At 39.8% G+C, this 20,730-nt stretch overlaps 2 protein-coding genes across 3 annotated transcripts in view; one reads left to right on the forward strand and one right to left on the reverse strand.

Annotated features, from left to right (window-relative positions):
• vars2 (valyl-tRNA synthetase 2, mitochondrial) overlaps positions 1-11,860 on the reverse strand; it is a 44,520-nt gene extending 32,660 nt beyond the window's left edge. Inside the window, exons 1-8 of one of the 2 annotated variants that reach the window (XM_070984648.1) lie at positions 11,619-11,860; positions 11,282-11,477; positions 8,396-8,477; positions 8,195-8,295; positions 7,104-7,225; positions 6,913-6,979; positions 5,622-5,719; positions 5,445-5,526 (exon numbers count right to left, since the gene is read on the reverse strand). In XM_070984648.1, the coding sequence (XP_070840749.1) occupies positions 5,445-5,526; positions 5,622-5,719; positions 6,913-6,979; positions 7,104-7,225; positions 8,195-8,295; positions 8,396-8,477; positions 11,282-11,464 (735 nt within the window). In that variant the 5' untranslated portion in view covers positions 11,465-11,477; positions 11,619-11,860. Of the gene's footprint in view, positions 1-5,444; positions 5,527-5,621; positions 5,720-6,912; positions 6,980-7,103; positions 7,226-8,194; positions 8,296-8,395; positions 8,478-11,281; positions 11,478-11,618 lie in introns of those variants that run through there. The other variant, XM_070984649.1, reaches the window with a different exon arrangement.
• A 277-nt stretch (positions 11,861-12,137) lies between these two features.
• On the forward strand, positions 12,138-18,454 carry ppp1r11 (protein phosphatase 1, regulatory (inhibitor) subunit 11). The gene is made up of 3 exons (XM_070984012.1): positions 12,138-12,456; positions 13,372-13,480; positions 14,549-18,454. The coding sequence occupies exons 1-3, from the start codon at positions 12,379-12,381 to the stop codon at positions 14,731-14,733; spliced, it is 372 nt and encodes a 123-aa protein (XP_070840113.1). The 5' UTR covers positions 12,138-12,378; the 3' UTR covers positions 14,734-18,454.
• Positions 18,455-20,730: the final 2,276 nt, after the last annotated feature.

Consider the following 20,730-nt stretch of genomic DNA (forward strand, 5'->3'; position numbering starts at 1 on the left):
TCAGTATTTAATTCAATGCCATGTCTCAATACAACAGAGGAGTCTTATGCTAGCGTTAGTCCCTCCCAGATTGACTTCCTGGTTGATAGTGCTACAGGATCGTTGCGTATGACACTTGACTCTGTTGCTCCCCTAAAAAAGAAGAAAATTAAACATAGGAGGTTAGCTCCATGGTATACTCCTCAAACCCGCAAATTAAAGCAAACTTCACGGAAAATAGAAAGGAAATGGCGTTCTACCAATTTGGAAGAATTTCGGTCCGCCTGGCAAGACAGTCTTAAAATATACAGGAAAGCCCTCCGCAGTGCCAGGGCAGCCTATTACTCTGCACTAATAGAGGAAAATAAGAACAATCCCAGGTTTCTCTTCAGCACTGTAGCCAGGCTGACAGAGAGCCATAATTCTGTTGAACCATGTATTCCTTTAGCTCTGAACAGTAATGACTTCATGAGCTTCTTTAATGATAAAATTCTAACTATTAGAGACAGAATTCATCGACTCCTGCCGTTAACAGGTACTGTTTTGTCTTCAAACGCAGAAATCGTAGAAACTGTTACTCGGTCTGTCGCAGTTTTAGACTGTTTTACTCCTGTTGACCTTCACCAACTAATTTCAATAATTTCATCATCAAAATCATCTACCTGTATTTTAGATCCTATCCCGACTAAGCTGTTTAAAGAAGTATTACCTCTAATTGACTCTTCAGTTTTAGACATGATCAATCTCTCTTTATCAACAGGCTACGTGCCAGAGTCCTTTACAGTAGCTGTGATAAAACCGCTACTGAAAAAGCCTACTCTTGATCCAGGGGTTTTAGCCAACTATAGACCGATATCCAACCTTCCCTTTCTCTCAAAAACTCTTGAGAAAGCAGTTGCCAATCAGCTGTGCGACTTTCTAAACAATAATAGTTTATTCGAGGATTTCCAGTCAGGATTTAGAGTGCATCATAGCACAGAGACAGCACTGGTTAAAGTTACAAATGACCTTCTAATTGCATCTGATAAAGGATTTGTCTCTGTACTAGTCTTACTGGATCTTAGTGCTGCATTTGACACCATTGACCATGGCATCCTATTGCAGACACTGGAACATTTCATTGGCATTAAGGGAACTGCGCTAAGCTGGTTTAAATCCTACTTGTCAGATCGCTCTCAGTTTGTACGCGTTAATGACGACTCCTCTGTGCTCACTAAAGTCAGCTATGGAGTTCCGCAGGGTTCTGTGCTTGGACCAATTCTATTCACCTTATATATGCTTCCTTTAGGTAAGATTATCAGGAAACACTCAATAAATTTTCATTGCTATGCAGATGATACCCAGCTATATTTATCAATGAAACCGGAAGAAACCAGTCAGTTAACTAGACTACAAGCATGTCTTCATGACATAAAGACCTGGATGACCTGCAATTTTCTGATGCTAAACTCGGACAAAACTGAAGTTATAGTAGTAGGCCCTAAACATCTTAGAAAGTCACTTTCTGATGACATAGCAGTTATGGATGGCATTGCGCTGGCCTCCAGCACCACTGTAAAGAATCTGGGAGTAATCTTTGACCAAGACATGTCCTTTCACTCCCATGTAAAACAAATTTCAAGGACTGCCTTTTTTCACCTACGTAATATCACAAAAATCAGGCATATTTTGTCTCAAAATGATGCAGAAAAACTAGTCCATGCATTCGTAACTTCCAGGCTGGATTATTGCAATTCTTTACTATCAGGCTGCCCAAATTCGTTGCTGAATATTCTCCAGTTGCTCCAGAACGCTGCAGCACGTGTTCTGACAAAAACCAGGAAGCGAGATCATATTTCCCCAATACTCGCCACTTTGCACTGGCTCCCTGTAAAGTTTAGAATAGAGTTTAAAATTCTCCTCCTTACTTACAAAGCCATAAATGGCCAGGCACCTTCTTATCTTAAAGAGCTCATAGTACCTTATTGCCCTACTCGAACACTGCGTTCCCAGAATGCAGGTCTACTTATGGTTCCTAAAGTCTCAAAAAGCAGAACAGGAGTCAGAGCATTTAGCTATCAAGCTCCTCTCCTGTGGAACCATCTTCCAGTCTTTGTCCGGGAGGCAGACACTGTCTCTACATTTAAGAGTAGGCTTAAAACTTTCCTTTTTGATAAAGCTTATAGTTAGGGCTGGCTCAGGCTTGTCCTGGACCAGCCCCTAGTTATGCTGCTATAGGATTAGACTGTCGGGGGACATTCAAAGATACACCGAGCTCCTCCGTCCTTCTGTCCCTCTCCATCCGCACGCTCTCATGTCCTACCACGGCGTGTTACTAACTTAGCTCCTTCCCCGGAGTCTCTGTGCTTTGTCGTCTTGCAGGTTCCCATGGACAGTGGCAGAATCTGGACTGTGGATTTCAGCTGCATCTCCTGCCTTGGCCCTGCCTGACATCCACTGCAACTGCTACTGCTGTTATTACATCCACTGTCACTGTTACTGTGACTGCATGTCTGTCTCTCTGTCTCTGTCTCTCTCTCTCTCTGATTGCTTTTCTGTCTGTCTGTCTGTCTGTCTGTCTGTCTGTCTGTCTGTCTGTCTGTCTGTCTGTCTGTCTGTCTGTCTGTCTGTCTCACTCTCCCTCTCTTGCTCTTCCTCTCTCACCCAACCGGTCGAGGCAGATGGCCGCCCACCCAGAGTCTGGTTCTGCCCGAGGTTTCTGCCTGTTAAAAGGAAGTTTTTCCTCGCCACTGTCGCCAAGTGCTTGCTCATGGGGGAATTGTTGGTTTCTTTGTAGATAAAAGAGCTTGGTCTGTACCAGCTCTATATGGAAAGTGTCCTGAGACAACTTCTGTTGTGATTTGGCGCTATACAAATAAAACTGAATTGAACTGAATTGAATTGGAACAGGTGGAGGAGGTGGGGGAGAGCAGGATGACAGCCAAGCTGTCCTCCATGACAGACAATGACTCCCACCCCCTCCAACACACACTCTCTGCACTGAGGAGCTCCATCAGTGATAGGATCCTGCATCCTAAGTGTGTGAAGGAGCGGTATCGCAGGTCATTCCTTCCTGCATCCGTCAGACTGCACAACAGAAACTGCTCCAAGTAATCGGTACAATAATATGCATAATAATCGGTGCGGTGATTTGTGACCAGTGCAGTGCAGTTAAACCATGGCTTAAACTTTCCTGTCCTCAGTTTCCTTTGAACATAATAGCATCAATATGCCTCTGTCGAAAGCCATCCATTGTCGCCTGGTTTTGGGGGGGCGGCGGAGAATTCGCATTCGCTGTGTGTTTAGCCATCAAATGTTATTTCAGACTGGATGTGCTACTGTGATAATTCAGTTCACACCAACAATACACAGAGATAACTTTGGTCTTGTCAGTCGACCCATCTGGCAACTTTTTGAAAGTAAACTTTCCATTCAGAATCTTGTTCGCATCAATTTTGGCGTTTCGCGCTGGACATCCACACAAACCGGTAGCCTACTCCTTTACAAACAGGCAAGACCAGACAAGTGCGTGGGGCATGCCTATTGTTTTGTTTCCTGTTTACAATCGAATCCTGTAGTTTTTCTTACATTACTAGCAGTGGCCACAGCTTATAAAAAACTACAAGTTCACTAGGTCACAAAGAGCGTTAATCTTGCGATAAAAAAATGACGCCGTTAAAATTGACTTGCATCAATGCGTTAATAACGCAATATTTTTGACAGCACTAAATACAACATATTATTGTCATACTAAATCAGAGTAATGAAAATACTCCAATATCTCATGGCCAGTGCACAATTCTTCTGTGATTGTTTAGGGACTCTCAGAGTACCTTTTTGTGGCCTGTACTTTATCCTCACATATATTTAAATGCATTAACAATCAAACAGGTCGCATACAGTATCTAATTTAAGCTCTGCTCTGACTCACTAAGGTCACTCTGTCATGTGCAGAGCATAAAATAGAACCCATCTTCATCTTCAGTATTTGAATTTTCTCACGTTGACTATTAATGCATACTTTTATTTAGTGGGTATAAATGACAAATTACTGATGGTGAATCTGAAGTCATATCGTTCCTATGAACGTGACTTGACTAAGTACGTCTCCAATTATTTTTTACCCTTACAGTTTATTTAACAGACTCCGAAAAGTCAAAATTGTAAAATGCGTTTCAGAGGGATGCAGCACTCTTGAAGCAGCTAAGGTATTGAGGCACCAAACAATCAAACACTTTGTTGCAAATAGTCAACAGGGTCCCATGAAACGTGTGGAGAAAAAAAAAGACACTAATTAACTGCAAAAGACTTGAGAAGAATTAAACGTGAAGCTACAAGGAACTCATTAATCTCCAGTGCTGCCATATTCCAGAAATGCAACTTACCTGGAGTGTCCAGAAGTACAAGGTGTTCGGTGCTCAGAGACATAGCCCAGGTAAAGAAGGCTGAAACATGGCCACCACTGAACAAGACTCAAAAGTTGAAACGTCAAGACTGGGCCAAAAGATATCTGAAGACAGATTTTTCAAAGGTTTTATGGACGGATGAAATGAGAGTGACTCTTGACAGACCAGATCGATGTGCCCGTGGCTGGATCACTAGTGGGCACTGAGCTCCACTTGGAGTCAGACGCCAGCAAGGTATGGTAAGCTGGTATGGGCTGCTATTATTAAGGATGAGCTAGTTGGATGTTTTCCGGCTGAAGATGGACTTAAAATCAACTCCCAAACCTACTGCCAGTTTTTAGAAGATACTTTCTTCAAACAGTGGTACAGGAAAAAGTCTACATCATTCAAGAAGGCAATGATTTTTATGCAGGACAATGCTCCATCACATGCATCCAAGTACTCGACTGCATAGCTAGCCAGCAAAGGCCTTAAAGATTAGAGAACAATGACATGGGCCCTTCCTCACCTGACCTAAACCCTATTGAGAACTTGTGGGTGCTTCTTAAATGTGAGACAATACACCTTTTGAACAGCATTTGGGAGGCTGTGGTTGCTGCTGCACGAAAAGATGATCATCGACAGATCAAGAAACTAACAGACTCCATGGATGGAAGGCTCATGACAGTTATTGAAAAGAAGGGGGGCTATATTGGTCACTGAATATTTGTTGAAATGTCTGAAGTGTTTATTAGTAAATTTCGAGTTGTTCATTTGTTATTCTTACTCTAATAAATGAAAAAAGACGAGTGAGTTGGGAAAATTTTAGTTTTTCATTTAGTTGCATAATAATTCTGCACATTAATAGTTGCCTAATAATTCTGCACACATAGACATTCTCCCGAGAAAGCCAAAATTGACTTTTCCTTTGTTAAATACTCAGGTTTGAGGTTTATTATTTTGGATTGACTGAGAGCACTGTATTTGTTCAAAAATAAAATTAATCCTCAGGAATACAACTTGCCTAATAATTGTGCACACAGTGTACTATATTTTCTAGGTGGTACAATATGATTCTGTTCTGTGTGACTGGAGTCTTACTGGATCCATTGTGAAACATGCTCTGCTCCAGTCCAGGGATGCTCCGAGCCTCCTCAACTGGTGGTAAATCTCTTCTCCTTTCCTTGGACACACAAGGGAAAAAGCACTCAACTCAATGTAGTAAACATGTAGACCAAACAGTCAATGAAAAATTCTGATGTGAATGTGAAGACTTACTCATTCTTCCATTTCCACACCTCCTGTAGAAACTCCTGCCTTGTGAAGTCCTGTCTGCGCTTCCCTTCTTCCCTTAGTAGTCTCCTCTCCACCACTGTCTAATACACACAGCAATGGCCACTGATGAGATAAGAGGATTGTTCAGCAAATAGGGGCCCATTGCTCAACTGTACCTTCTATGAATACATTGTAATTATAGAAGGCACTACTTTATAATCAAATTTCTACAGTTTGCTCAAAAATATGTAGTAGATATGACATAAAGTCCATGTAAATCAAGATAGGAATTAATGTCATTTATCACCTAATAATCATAATAACCAAACAACTATTATGCTTCTTTTGCATGGTTCTGACAGATGTATTTTAAATGAAGGTGCTGTCTTCTTGACTAAAGCCTGTCATTGAGGGGCACTCCACATCAAGCACAAATCTAACCTAGTGTACTCGTTATACAGAGCATTACTCTGCATGAGAAAACAATTGAATAATGTCCCCTGTAGTTCTGAAGGAAGCCTTCAAAAGTTAAAAAAAAAACAACAACAAAACTTTCAATTTGAACTTGGTGACTACATATTTCAAACAAAAAACATGTGCTACAGGTGTTACTTTATGTAATACATCTTTTAAAATAGTCTTTGGTTGTACAAAAAACAGGTACAGTCTAAGTAGGCATGCACAGATGTCTGTCACAATGTCCTCTCTACTACCACTGGATGTCACCAGAGTTTGAACATTTCATATTGAACACATAACAGCTGCAGACAAACAATACTCAAATTGCACACTGTGTTCCTACTGCAAGTTTAAATGTAACGATAGATAACATTATCTGATGACTTCAAGTGACAACCTTCCTTTGGAAAGAACTGGCAACATTGAACTTCATGGTTTGCAGAGGAAGGTTACACTTGTGTAAGAAAAGTGATGAAATCAAGTAGCTTAAACTGGACCAATAAGTTACATAAAACAAACTGACAGCATGTATATTAAAACTGCTATTGGTTGCTTTAAGCATTGCTGCTGACAGCTTCAGCAGTCTGAGGTACTCAAATCAATTGGGCATTTTCCAAAGTTACTGAATGAATGATGGCTGTGAATTTTGTCTCACTTCATTTACACTGTAATTTCCTTAGGAGGGAATCTTTTCTGGCCCAATATGAAAAGGAGGAACATTTAGAGTGACCAACAACTATTAACGTCCATAAGGGCAAGAGAGAACAGAAAAAATGTGAGTCTATCCTTTCAATCCTGACCCGTCATGAAAGAGGAAAAAGCACAGATGTCATACCTGTGTTGCAATACCGGCATGGTCGCATCCAGGGACCCACAGTACTCTGTAGCCCTGCATCCTTCTCCTGATAGATTGCAAATTGATATGTTACTGCTCCATCAACAGATGTGCCTTCTCAATCTGACTCAATTCTTAACATAAAAAATTGACACTTCACACAAAACGTTGCATATGTTCTTGGTAGTTACCATCGAACCAGAGCATCTTCCACAGCTACAGTCAGAGCATGACCCAGGTGCAGAGTACCAGTCACGTTTGGTGGAGGAATACATAGAGAGAAGGTCTGATCCACAGTGTGAGATAACCTTGCCTGTCAGACATGACAAAATGACATTTTAACATTTGAAGCAAATGAAATATAGACACTATATATGCTGTTTCTATTGCACATTTTTATTTTTGTCATTAAAAGCCAAATGAAATAAAATTAGTCATCCCTTTTTACAGACAAAGGCATCAGGGTTTGGAGGAAGAATGAAGAGTGAAAATTAATTTGAAGTGATCATCTTGACTGCAAGTGGTTTGTATTGTCACACACAGGTGTCGCTGATAACAAACACCTGCTCAACTGTAGTGCAATAATTCCTGGAATGGAGTCACCATTAAGGTTATTAGTTTCATCTGTCATTCTGCTGCTATGACAAGCCAAAACACTTGCTGTGAAAAAAAAGTCTTTGATTCAGCCTCAAGACTGATGTCTGGGTGGTTTAACTTGAATTTATTTTCACAACAGAAACTAGTGAGAAACAAGCAGGTCATGTGTTTGAATAACATTTCAATAACATTCTACTTGTCTGATTTTATAACTAGTATATCTGTTGATAAAAAAAAAAAAAAAATTGTATGGCATGTGGGCTGACACTTCAAATGGGAAAACAAGTTAGAAATCTAATGTAGGTTATTGTTAAACATGTAGCTCTTTTTGCATACTGTCTCAGGCTTTTAGTCAGTGTGACAGTCAGCCATTAATACAACAGTGACACTATTGCTTGAAGCAAATGCAGTGATGAACAATTACATGAAACATTTCTCAGTCTATGCAAAGAAACAACAGTATTCTAACTGTTAAGTTCAGTGAAACTTCAGTTAGACAATTAAAGATTGTATGACTTAAACACAATTGCTTTGTTTTATATTACATAATATGTATTTGAAAGGCTGTATTGAGTGAAGTGACACTTACTTTTGAATAACTTTATATCTGAAGGAAAAATTATTGTAGTTTACTAACATTAATCAATTGTTATAGTTTGATGTGCTCTTGTTCTTAAATCCTCACATGTTGCTCTGGACTGAAGAATCCCTCTTTCTCCCACCACTCATACCAGCTTTGTTCCACATAGTCTGGACTGTATGAAGATGGGAAGAGCAAGCTGGTGTCTGCAAAGAAAAAAAAACATTGTTAAGTCTGCAGAGAGACACAATTGGTCAACTAGTTTGTGCTAGAAAAGTCCAACAACAGTGAAAGGAAGTCAGTCACCTTTCTTTGTCCCTGGAGGTGTCTCAACAGTGTACACTATCTTTTGCTTGTCACTCCATTTCACTGCTTTATCTTCAACAGGCTGGAAACAAATATAAAAGCATTCAAACAGGGTTGAGTCAACTGTCAGAGCTTTTGATATACAATTTACTAAACAGTAATAACCCCTTTAATATCTCAGGACATTGTGGGCAAAGTTACAAATCACTTAGTATAACTGTTTTATGCCAACATCCAATTTCTATATCACTGTTGCCTCAATATGATGAATTGTTTACTTGTCACATATTCAACTTTCTGCATTAGACAAACAGAAGATCCTTTGTCTGGCTATTTTATCCAGTAATCAATTTACATAAAATGCATTATATTACAATATACATCAATACAGTGATAAAGAAAATCAGCTATACTGAAATATATCCACATTGAGACTGGAGTCTGCACACACATCCCACCCAAACACAGCAGTTGCTGAACAGAAAGTGAGAAAATGAAATTAAAAAATAAAGAGCTCGCACATTGCAGGGCTCCAGTGTCCATTTATTTATGTCACTAGGGTCAAATAAATGGTGCAATAAATATGTGGACACTGCAGTGTGTGAGCCATCAGTTTGTTGATTTCACAATATATACATATTGCCCCTCCCCCAGCCCAGTCCTCCTGAGCCTGAAGCTGGGGAGAGTGCCACAGCTGTGGAAAACATCCTGGTACCGGCATGGTACCGGTGCCCAAGACTCCGCACCCCAAGGACCTCAGCAGCTACAGGTCAGTAGCACTAACATCCACCTAATGAAGACCCTGGAGCGGCTGGTCCTTTTTCATCTCCGCCCCCTGGTGAAACCATCGCTAGATCCACTTCAGTTTGCCTACCAGCCTGGCAACGGGGTGGACGACACCATCATCTTCCTCCAACACCGAACTCTCTCTCACCTGGAGAAACCTGGGAGTACTGTGAGAATCATGTTTTTTGATTTCTCCAGAGCTTTCAATACCATTCAGTCTGAACTTCTGAGGGACAAGCTGAAGCACACCGGGGTGAACCATCACCTCACACACTAGATTCTGGACTATCTCACCAACCTGTGGGGCCGACACGGTCGTCTGCAGCATGGGGGCCCCGCAGGGAACGGTCCTGGTTCTGTTCCTCTTCACCCTCTACACTACAGATTTCTCATACAACACACCAACCTGTCACCTGCAGAAGTTCTCTGATGACTCTGCAATCGTCGGCCTCATCGCAGATGGGGACGACAGAGAGTACAGAGAACTGACGCAGGACTTCGTGGACTGGCGCCAGTGGAACTGTCTTCAGATCAATGCAGGGAAAACCAAAGAACTGGTGGTGGATTTCTGCAGACGAACACTCTGCCCCCTGACACTGGTGAACATCCAGGCAACGGACATCGAGATGGTGACATCTTACAAGTACCTGGGTGTTCACCTGAACAATAAACTGGACTGGACCCACAACACAACCACACTTTACAAGAAAGGCCAGAGCAGACTTTATCTGCTCAGGAGACTGAGGTCATTTGGAGTACAGGGGGCACTCCCGAAGACCTTTTATGACACTGTGGTGGCATCAGCCATCTTTTATGGAGTGGTCTGCTGGGGGAGCAGCATCTCGACAGCTGACAGGAAGAGACTTGACAAACTGATCAGGAAGGCCAGCTTTGTCCTGGGATGCCCCCTCGACTCAGTGGAGGTGGTAGGAGAGAGGCTAAGCTGTCATCCATGATCAAGAACGACTCCCACCCCCTGCAGGACACTTTAACAGCACTGAAGAGCTCCTTCAGCGACAGACTGCTTCACCCAAAGTGTGTGAAGGAACACTATCGCAGATCCTTCCTTCCTGCAGCAGTCAGACTTTGCAAGCAGCAGTGCTCACAGTAGACCACACACTCACCAAGACTTAGTAATAGAGTTGCTTGACCTATCCATCACCATAACCTGCTCCGGGTGCCGACTTCTTTATGACTACTTCTTCCTTAATTATGATGTGGTAGGAACAACACCAACACGGCAATAAACCCTCGGGCATTAAGGCTGGAGGAGTAGAGGATCATACCACTGATCTGATAATTGGACAACCCGGTCTACCTCCTGTGTCAGCCATTGTTAGATTTTCAGTCAAATCACAACGGAATCCAACTTATCGGGTTTGATGTCACCAATATGTCCTCTGGGCCTCAGCCTATAAGGGGTTTTGGCTCTACTTTTCAGGTTTTGGTCAGCCTTAATGCCATAGGTGTGACTAGTTTCCCTGGGTTCAACATAGTTAATATTATGACATTTTTCGTTCAAAGTCAGTGGGTCATATCTGTTTTGAAATGAGAATTTGGGTGGTGAAGTGAGTGCTAGTGCTCTCTTATTTTATTTCTTGCTGGATTTAAGGACAATATCGCCCCAAGAACTGGCTGGAGTTGATGCTTTGAGTCAAGCACATGTGCTGTGCCAATAAGAAGCGTTGTTACAGTAAGCTGGTTTGAGAGCCTCACTAGCTAATTCAGTGGCATTCAAAGGCATGCAGGGCAGTGTGTCAGCCAAATCTGTTGATGCTCTATATTTGATGTAATTTTATGTATTAAAGTCTGTCTGTTTTCAGCACCTTGTCCAGTAGCTGCTACAAAGTCAAACAAACGTAGCAGAAAAGCGTCTGCACAGTAAGGGTGCAGGAGGTGATTAGACAATTAGATCTGAAATGTTTGTATAAAAGCACAAGAGGGAAAATATCTTCAACATTTTAAGTATACCGCTCTAAAACATGGTTACTATCACTATATTATTCCCTTGTGAAGGTGCGACATAGATGTCAATCAGAATTTTGGACTCCATTTGCTTCACTTTGGATGAACTGTAAACAGCAGTTATTTTGTCCTTACACTGCGTTGATTTGACAGTATGGCCTCCTCACGCTCTCGCCGACGCCTCTGTTTCTCAGCTTGGGGCCGTGTAGAGGAGTGTGACGGAGGTGAAGATGGGGATGAAGGTTTTGGTGGGTTGCTGGAACAGAGTCTGACGGCTCCTCTTCCTGCCAACTTCAGGACACGAACTGCCCTCCACATTCTCAAAAACACACTAGGGAAAAAAACAGACGAACCAAACCATGTCATGTAAAGGTTGGCTGTTTATTCGGAGAGGCTATCTTACTAATTACTATACACTGAATAAATTTAATTAAGATGACAGTTAATATTTCAAATATCTAAGTTTACTTACCGTACTTTCAATCACGTTACACTGAGAGATCAGCCATGCCAGCCACGACCTTTTAACTTAGCTTCTTCGTCATTGTAAACCCGAGATGCATCTCTATAACATCCCTTATTTTTATGTCGTCATTGAGTCATTATTTGACCCCGTGAAATGCGTAATTTTGTACTACTCTGTAAAATATATTGTTCTTTATTTCTCAGCTCACGGATGCCGTTTGTCGACGGACTGTTACAACTTTGCGAAGAACAGGAAATAGTCACTGTCCATCTGAAAATATCTTCCCCACAACACCACTGCTGTGAAGCTGCTCTGCAAAAGAAACGAAGATTCCTGGATTCGATTAAAAATAAAACAATTTATAGACACAATGTTCACCAAAAAATCCATGTTTATGCTCTAAATGCTATGGAATTGCATGCATAAAACTATGTTACAACACAGTGGTTTGGCATGTTTTTGTTGAATGATGTGACTAACATAGCTGATGATCGTTTTGACGCGAAAACATTACGCTTCCGTTTTGAGTATGTGTAACTCATTTTGCAGCTTGATTTCGTTTTAGTCACGTCTCGCCTATGTGTGTAACGCCTCAATTATCAGGTCAACAGCCTTCAGTTTCAATGCAGTTTATGATTTAAAGAACCATTGTAGCTATCATAGCGTTATATTACAGACTCTGTCTGTCGCCCACAATCGACTCAGTTTCTCATACATTTTGAAGCTAGCTAACATTAACGGCAGCGTTAGCAAAGCAGCCCCAAGTATGGCGGAGGTTCCGGGCACATCAAGTGAGACGATAACGGAGACTGTTCAGACTAGCACACCGCCGCCGCCCCAGCAGGTAAATGATGAACGGCTAATCGTGAAGACGTTTTGATAATCAATTATACCGCAGAGTATAAAACCGTTCAGTTGTATCCAGCACGAACGAGGCCACGCTAGATGTAGACAATGTCAATGTTTTCAGCCTGACAATATAGCATGGTTTTCAGCCCTTCCTTGTGATGTCTTCTGATGCTTCATGAAGCCTCAGTTAATGTGTCAGCTGTGCTAAGCTTTAAAATGACTGTGCTGGTTTGGATGTTAGCTAAGTATTGTCGATATTACAGCAACTGTGTGTTTTTGCATGTGCAATATGATATGGCATGTTCTCATGTAACGTTGACGTTATGCATTACGATAACTCCTCTGGTACGGTTCTGGATCCAGGGCTGGCAGGACAGGGCTGATATGTATATCCCTGTAGCCAGGTTCCAACATCTGAAAGTCTGAAACCAGAAGAATGGAGACTGTTATGACAGTACATTAATGCTCATGGTTTTGGTATCACATGTTCAGCTATCACGTGATTTGAATGTTCAGGTGTTCAGAAACCCTGTTCAGATGTCCACATAGTTTGGGCCATGTTGTACATTATTTGTCGCTAATCTTTGCAATTCCACAGACATCTTACTACAGATATTACTTTTAAATATGTTAGCATTTACCACCTAATTCCACATTTTTCAATTTAAGTTACAGCTTTGCATCATCTTTTGCATAAACAAGGACCTATGTTCATGGTCAGTGGCAGGTAATGGGAACATTCACACAGCCATGTAGACAGGGATAGACCATTGAGGACCATGTAGGAAGTCCCAGAGACAGCTCTTATTAGGTTTGGACCCAGGAACTTCTATTTGTGTGATGACATAGTTAACTAACTAGTTTACATTGGATGCCGAGAAGCTCACAGCAGACCTCTCACATGTCTCAGGAGGGACGAAGCCTGACAATCAAGCTGAGGAAGAGGAAGACTGAGAAGAAGGTGGAGTGGTCAAGTGACACTGTTGACAATGAGCACCTAGGAAGAAGGTCTTCAAAGTGTGAGTTCATCTTTGTTTTCAGCACACACACACACACACACACACACACACACACACACACACACACACACACACACACTGTGGTTATAGTAACCACTATAATTAACACAGTGTTACTTCTCTTTGCTGCTTTTAAAATATTGCCATTAGTTACACATTTTTGTCACACACTTCTAAAGGTCCCTGTGTGTTGTGTGATTTTGGGCAGTCAGTATGTAGATAGATAGATAGATAGATAGATAGATAGATAGATAGATAGATAGATAGATAGATAGATAGATAGATAGATAGATAGACGTGTGTGTGTGTGTGTGTGTGTGTGTGTGTGTGTGTGTGTGTGTGTGTGTGTGTGTGTGTGTGTGTGTGTGTGTGTGTGTGTGTGTGTGTGTGTGTGTGTGAGAAAGAGAGACCTGGTATTTATCTGTTTACACAGTCACATTGTGGGGACTCACCTGCCTTATGGGGACAAAGTGCAGGTCCCCTTAATGTAAATCATTCAATTTTAGGGTGCAGACTGAGGATAGGGTTATGGGTTAGGTAAGGTTAGCTATTTTTTTACCACACTCTCTATGTACTTGCTATTTCTGGCCATAAATGTGTGAACAAGATGTAATGCTGTAGTTTTGATTTTCAGACTGCGCCAAACATTTTCAGTGGGTGACAAGCCGGGACTGCAGGACAATCTCTGGACTCAGCCTCTTTGGGATGCTCTTTGTACACCTCATAATGTGATTAACCTCATGCCAGTTACCGTAATTAATTGTGAGATGCTCCACCAGATGTTTTCTTGTAGCATTCACAGCTTCACTGTCCAAATTCAAAATGAGGATATAATTTTCATAAAACAAGGAAATTTCTGTTTCAGCATTTGATATGTTGTCTTTCTGCTATTTTCAGTTAAATACCGGCTTTCAGCGGTTGGCAAATCATCACATTCTGTCTCTGTTTATAATCACAGCATCCCAACTTTTGAGGAAGCAGGGCTGTACAGCGAAGCATGTCAGTGAAGGCATCAGCTGTAGATGTAGATCATCGGGATTAATCCTAATCCTGTATGTTGTGTTCCAGGCTGCTGTATTTATGAGAAGCCCCGACAGTTTGGAGAGTCTTCCTCTGAAAGCGAGGGAGATGATGATGAAGGGTGTGGCAGTGCTCACTGTATCCTGGGCCACGGCAGGAGAAGCCATGGACAGAGAGGGAGTGGGGGTACCACAGTGCCCCCTAACTCTGGAGGGTCACACACACACTCATGAGCACTGCAGGCTGATTGTGGGCTCCACAATAAAACTGCACTCTTTTTTCTTTTTTCTTTTTTTTTCTTTAATTCCATCACTGAGGTACAGGTAGGCCTGATGCTATGTTCTAGTCATGACTCAGAAACTCCCAGCTGCTGGCGCAGGGTTACAGCCTCTGTACTGCTGTTCTGAAAAGCACAGAGCAACATGGATTATTGAATTGACCTAATTTAAAATGCTGCTCTCCTTTCAACTGCTAAAAGCATGCTCAATATTGTGCCAACTGACATATGGAACATGAAATGATTACCAAGTTCACATTTTTCATTTGTCTTTAGCTTTTTATCGCAAAGGAGAATGCTGTGGTGATAATAGAATTTAAATGTCATTCCCAGTCTTTTTGCATGTTTTAGTCTTTAACTACAAATCACACATAGTATGCTTTACATCATGGCTAAGCATTTTCCAATGCACGCTGTAAGATGGTAGAATTTGAAACGCTTTCCTGTTTCCCAGGCACCCATTGGTTTCCTTTTATTTTATTATCCTAGAAAAATAAACTCTGAAGTTTGTAATCTATTTTTGTCAGAGTTGTGTCGAAATACATTTATGGTTGCAATTCATAATTGTTTTCATCATCGATTAATCTGCTGAGCATTTTTTCTTGTATTGTCCAAAAGTCTAAAGATAATCACTTTATATATGTATGGCAGTGCACAAATATATTAGCAAATTTTGCTGATTCAGGGACTCCAAGGATTAACAATAATTTTGTGTCAGTATAACAATAAAAACAAAACAAAAATAATGGATTACATAAGACAAACAAGCTTCCAGCCACTACAAGCATGGTTTTAATACTGCCTGGAAGTTAGAAATAGCTTTCAAAGACCTGAAGTTGCAGTATGATTGGAAGTCAGCAGCAGTAATGTAAACAATATGTGATTTGCTTTAAATGAACTAAAACATATAAAAACACAAGTTATATACTTATATGGTGGATGTAGCATAGTAATGTCACCTCATCAACTCATGTTGGGGAAAAAAACAGTAACATGGATTATTGAATTAGCTTAATGAAAATTCTGTTCCCCTTCAACAGCTAAAACATGTTTGCTGTTGTTCCATCTGATGTAATTCGCAATGAATGACAGTGACTGCAAATGTTTAACTTAATTAATTTGACTTACCTGTCGATGATTTAACATAAGCCTGCATTTAAACTTTATCTGAAGCAGTTATGATCGCAACGACGCCTTATGCCCAAACTTGCAAAAGTACATCTTAATCACAGTTATCTGAATCATGGCTAAAACCTTTGAGGATTAACCCAAAACATAAAGTCATTCTCAGACACAGATACCTGATCTATCATTGTAGGTGAGAATATTTCAAATATTAAGACAACATGAAATCAATAATACAAAAAAGCCCACATAAATGATATATTAGACTCATCATTCAAAAAAGTCATAAAATAGTCAATAAACATAACAAATCAGACCATTAACTGTGTCTGAAGGATCAAGTTAGCAGGATGAGAATCAAAAGAACCATTTTAACTGGTTAAAACCATGTTACCCTGGGTTACTGAACCCATGTTTGGAGAACATAGACCTGATATTCAAGCTATATAGCAAAATTGATGATAATCTAGTGTTGAAGATGTAACATGACCCAGGATTTTTCAGGTCTTACAAGCTAATGTAAGACCTGTAAGTTCAGTTCAACTTTGGAAAATTTGAAACACTTTGTCTGTCAAATGCCTTGTCAAAGTTAACCTTATACACTAATTATTTCCAGGTACAAATGACTCCTTGTTTTGGGCCTGTAATTTCCAGAAAATTTCCTGGAAAAAATTACATAATTTGATACTAATTGTAAGAGAGGAGTGACAGTTGGTACACTTCCAATTAATTATTTCTAACTCCAGTTAATTACTTGTGTAACCCTGAGAGTTTTTAGTCAGAGCACAGCAGGTCAGCAGAACATGCAAAAAAAGTGTGATACATTCAATACAGTATACTATTACTTCACCAATACTATACAGAATGTTGTTAGAATTGTTTATAGAAGAGAACATGTTATTGAAATATCAACATCTGTTAGTGTAATATTTTTTAGCTTTATTCGCAAAGTGTTTATCATTATAAACACATGTACATCTGCATGCCACAAACACAGTAAGAGGAAATCATTACTTGAAAACATGCTTGCTTCAAATTTGGTTTTAATTATTATGAGCAGAAGTGACAAATTCAACTAAAAGTTTCTGTTGGTAAAACAAAGGAGTCACAAAACAGACATTTAGACACTAAATAGAGGCAATTTAAAACCTGTTCAGCTAGTGAACACATGGGTCTACAAAATCACCGCTTGTTTTGGAGTGCCTTTGGTGCCTGCTATTTGTTAGAGGCTTAAGAGTTTTCAGTGTAATTTCATTGTTAGAATTGGAGGTTGGTATTTTGGCCAATATTAGCTGATCTATTCACAGACATGGCTGATATATTATTCCATATTTTTAAAACTTAAATATTGATATCAGTACTGGCCTCTGAAATCCAGTGTTGTTTTGACTATATTCAGAATATGTTTGAAGCTGAGGAACAACAGCCATAACACCATTTGTCGAAATAATAGTTTGCTGTTATGAAGTAACTTATAAATAACTAAGATTGAAGTCTAATCTCCACCTTGTTGGAAGAACTGAATTCACTCGATAAGAATATCTAGATTACTTTATCTGGCTAAACTAATGTAAACTTGGATTAGTTATTATATTGTTATATATATACTTATTATATGAAGAATTGGAGGTGGGAGTTTAATAGCGCTTTGGCTCTCACCTCCTTACTCAAAGCTGTTGACATTAAACCTTTGATCGCTTTTGCAGAGCTCTAATTGTCAGTTTGCTGTCGTGATTGATTACAGATAATTTTATTTTGCATGTTATTGTCTGACAGTATAAGATTGAATGAAACCTCATTAACAGAAGAATGATGTGTTTTAAAGTGACAAATGCTTTGTTGGTTTTCATTTGCTTGATTGGTTTTTAGATAAATCCAGCGTTTGCACTGGGCAACCCTAGAAATTATGACCTTTTTGCATCGAGTTGATTCTTTGCAGGATGGATGAGTTCTCAAAACCACTGTAAACAAATAAAGTGGTTCATTTCTGCTAATGCATCCATTCCCTTAATTCCTTGGATGAAGCACTATAGGTTCACATTAAATTGTCTTTTAAACATAAAATCTACAATTTCACTTTATGAACACTGTTTAAAGACTATGGGTATTTGTGCTTTTCCTGTTGTGCTCTGCAGAGTGACTGACCTCTTTACAAGGTAAAATTGCTAAAAATGCAGCATTCTATGATTGGAGTTGTACATATGTACCTGAATCACAGCTAATGTGGCTTACAGGATGGCAGAGGTGAAGTTGCATGACTGCTGGCCCAGGGTTTGTACTTGTGTCACTGCTATGACCAAAACTCACCTAATGCAGGCATCATCATCATCATCATCATCATCATCATCATCATTCAGTTTCAGACCATGTTTCATATGTGACAGTAGTGTGGATTACACTTGGTTTATTTATGCCACCACTTTATGTACTATCTATACACATTGATATTGTTACATATGTATATTGTTCTTGTACTGGTATTGCACCTTTCTGTATATATTATTAAGCATAATGACAGCAAATTTGATGTGAATTAAAGTTTTGAACTGTGATTAATCTTACAAATGTGTGTTTATCCATACCTTTGCAAATATTAATCAGTTTCTTCAGTGAAGCATAAATATTAAAATGTATCCAGTAGGCTCTTTTTTCAGTCTGATGAGGATGGATGACCAACTGGGCAAAACAAGTAACTGCCCCAGGCAAAAGCCTTAGGTTCACAGGTTTGTGGTGGTCTCAATGCTTATAATTTAAGAACAATAAGAACAATGGATCAAATGTGAAGAAGAGGAAGAAGAATTCCTTTATTGGTCACATTTTTACATACAACATGCAGAGTTTAGGGGGAAACTGTACACGCCATGCAACTGTGAAATTTTTTTCCCGCTTTTTGACCCAGGACCCCAAATTTCCTCCACAGCAGACCTGGGGACCACTTCCATTGTCGTCACCATTGGTGACATGATACCACCATCCTGTGGCTGCATGTTTTTAGTGGGGTATTTTTATGGAGGATAGGTGAACACACGGAGAACATGTAAACACAGAAAGGCACCAAAGGCACGCCCATAGCGGGATTCGAACCAGGGACCTTCTAGCTGTGAAGCAACAGTGTTACCACCGAGCCACCCGAAAGGGTTCATAGTGACAAACCCATGGAATTATCACCAACTGCAGTTACTTCAGCTTTTTTTCAGCGGCAGATGTTTTCTATGAAAACGCTCTTAAAAATCCAGTGTTTAAGATCTTTTAAGATTGCTTTTATTGTCATTGAGCACATGGACATGTGAACGAAATTAGCATTGCAACCCCCGTGTAGAAGAAAGATAATAAAATAAGATAAAGCTACAGCAACTAACAACACACATAATTAGATACTAGCTGGTGAAGCTGGTGGAACATTTAGCAGCTAAAGAGTATTTTTCTCAGGACTTAGTGGAGCCAAACCAGAGCGAAAAAGAAGGTGAATATAGCTTCATCAGATGGACACAAACATGACTCCAAATTAATGTTGCTGTGTGTCTGCTGTAAATAGGCAAATGTTTGCTAACACAATTTCCATATCAGTTTTATAATGTGATAATAATCATTGCTGTATTTTTTAGCTTGTGGCCAAACATTTGTTTATTCTTCCTCACCTCGGATTTCGGTGCCCAGCCATGTCTCCTCAGTGACAGATAGTGTATGTATGTGTGTGTATGTGTGTGTATGTTTGTGTGTGTGGGTATGTATGTCTGTCCGTATGTCTATGAATGTGCGTGAGTGTGTATGTAATTGTGTATCTGTGTGTATATTTGGGGGGGTGGGAGGTTTCGGGCTCTCACATTGTTTTGTATTGTTTTGTTTTTGTTTTTACACTCTGTGAGGCACTTTGTGTTACTGTAATGTATGAAAAGTGCCATATAAATAAAGTTGATTTGATGATTTGATTTGAATGAAAAAGTCCCAGTGTCAAACTCTAATTATAAGGTGCATAATCCTATATGAATGTGTGTTTACATGACCACACAGCAAAACTGGTGCCATATTCTGATATTGAAATACTACACACAATGCAGAAACAGGGTTAAAATAGGCCCCTCATGTCCTGACAGTCTCTGAAGGTGACCATGGTTTCATTCCAAAGTTGGTTTAAAAGTCATTTTATTTGAGAATGTATGAAAACAATATTTCATGCATTAACATATTTAAAGTTTTGCCTTGTGGAATTGAGATTACTTTTTTTTTTCTTTTTTTTTTTTGTATTTCTGAATGTAATTTTCATGCTAATTTGAAATGTGTGGAAACAAACGTGAAAAACAAAGTAATTTGAGAGTGTGGAATACATTTTACCATGATAATTTAATACAGATTTTGATATTAAATGGGATCATGCGCACTGCATTGACCTGCTAATGTTACTACTTGGAAATTCCTTGAGTTCAGGAATGTATCACTCAAACATCATGTCTGCTTTTGTGGAGAGTTTCATCACATACAGTAATAAGTTTGACTGGTAAAGCTGGCATGATATTCACTGTGATGGTTTATCCAACTTATGGAAGTATATAAGAAAACATCTCACAATCTGCCTCTGTACTCTCACTATTGGTTCTTCTGAAAAAGTCATCCCAGCATAATAAACATGCTGATTGTATTTGTTTCATTTCATGTAGGATTTAAAAAATGATTAGAATATCGAAACCAAGAAAAGTAGATGATCTGATCTGAAGAATATTACTTTTATTTAGCCAGTGGGAGCATTTAACCTCAGTGTAGTGTCGGGTTCATAGTGGCTATGAGTTTGATGTAAAGTTATAGATCACAGGAGATACTTCCTCTGACGTCG

The sequence above is a fragment of the Chaetodon trifascialis genome, chromosome 17, assembly GCF_039877785.1.
Source record: "Chaetodon trifascialis isolate fChaTrf1 chromosome 17, fChaTrf1.hap1, whole genome shotgun sequence".
Taxonomy (NCBI): Eukaryota; Metazoa; Chordata; class Actinopteri; order Chaetodontiformes; family Chaetodontidae; genus Chaetodon; species Chaetodon trifascialis.

What these genes read in the sequence shown, in the direction of transcription:
- ppp1r11 (XM_070984012.1), top strand. Translation starts at nt 12,379, where the DNA reads ATGGCGGAGGTTCCGGGCACATCAAGTGAGACGATAACGGAGACTGTT. An exon ending in CACCGCCGCCGCCCCAGCAG is followed by an intron (nt 12,457 to 13,371) that starts GTAAATGATGAA and finishes CACATGTCTCAG; the next exon opens with GAGGGACGAAGCCTGACAAT. An exon ending in AGGAAGAAGGTCTTCAAAGT is followed by an intron (nt 13,481 to 14,548) that starts GTGAGTTCATCT and finishes GTTGTGTTCCAG; the next exon opens with GCTGCTGTATTTATGAGAAG.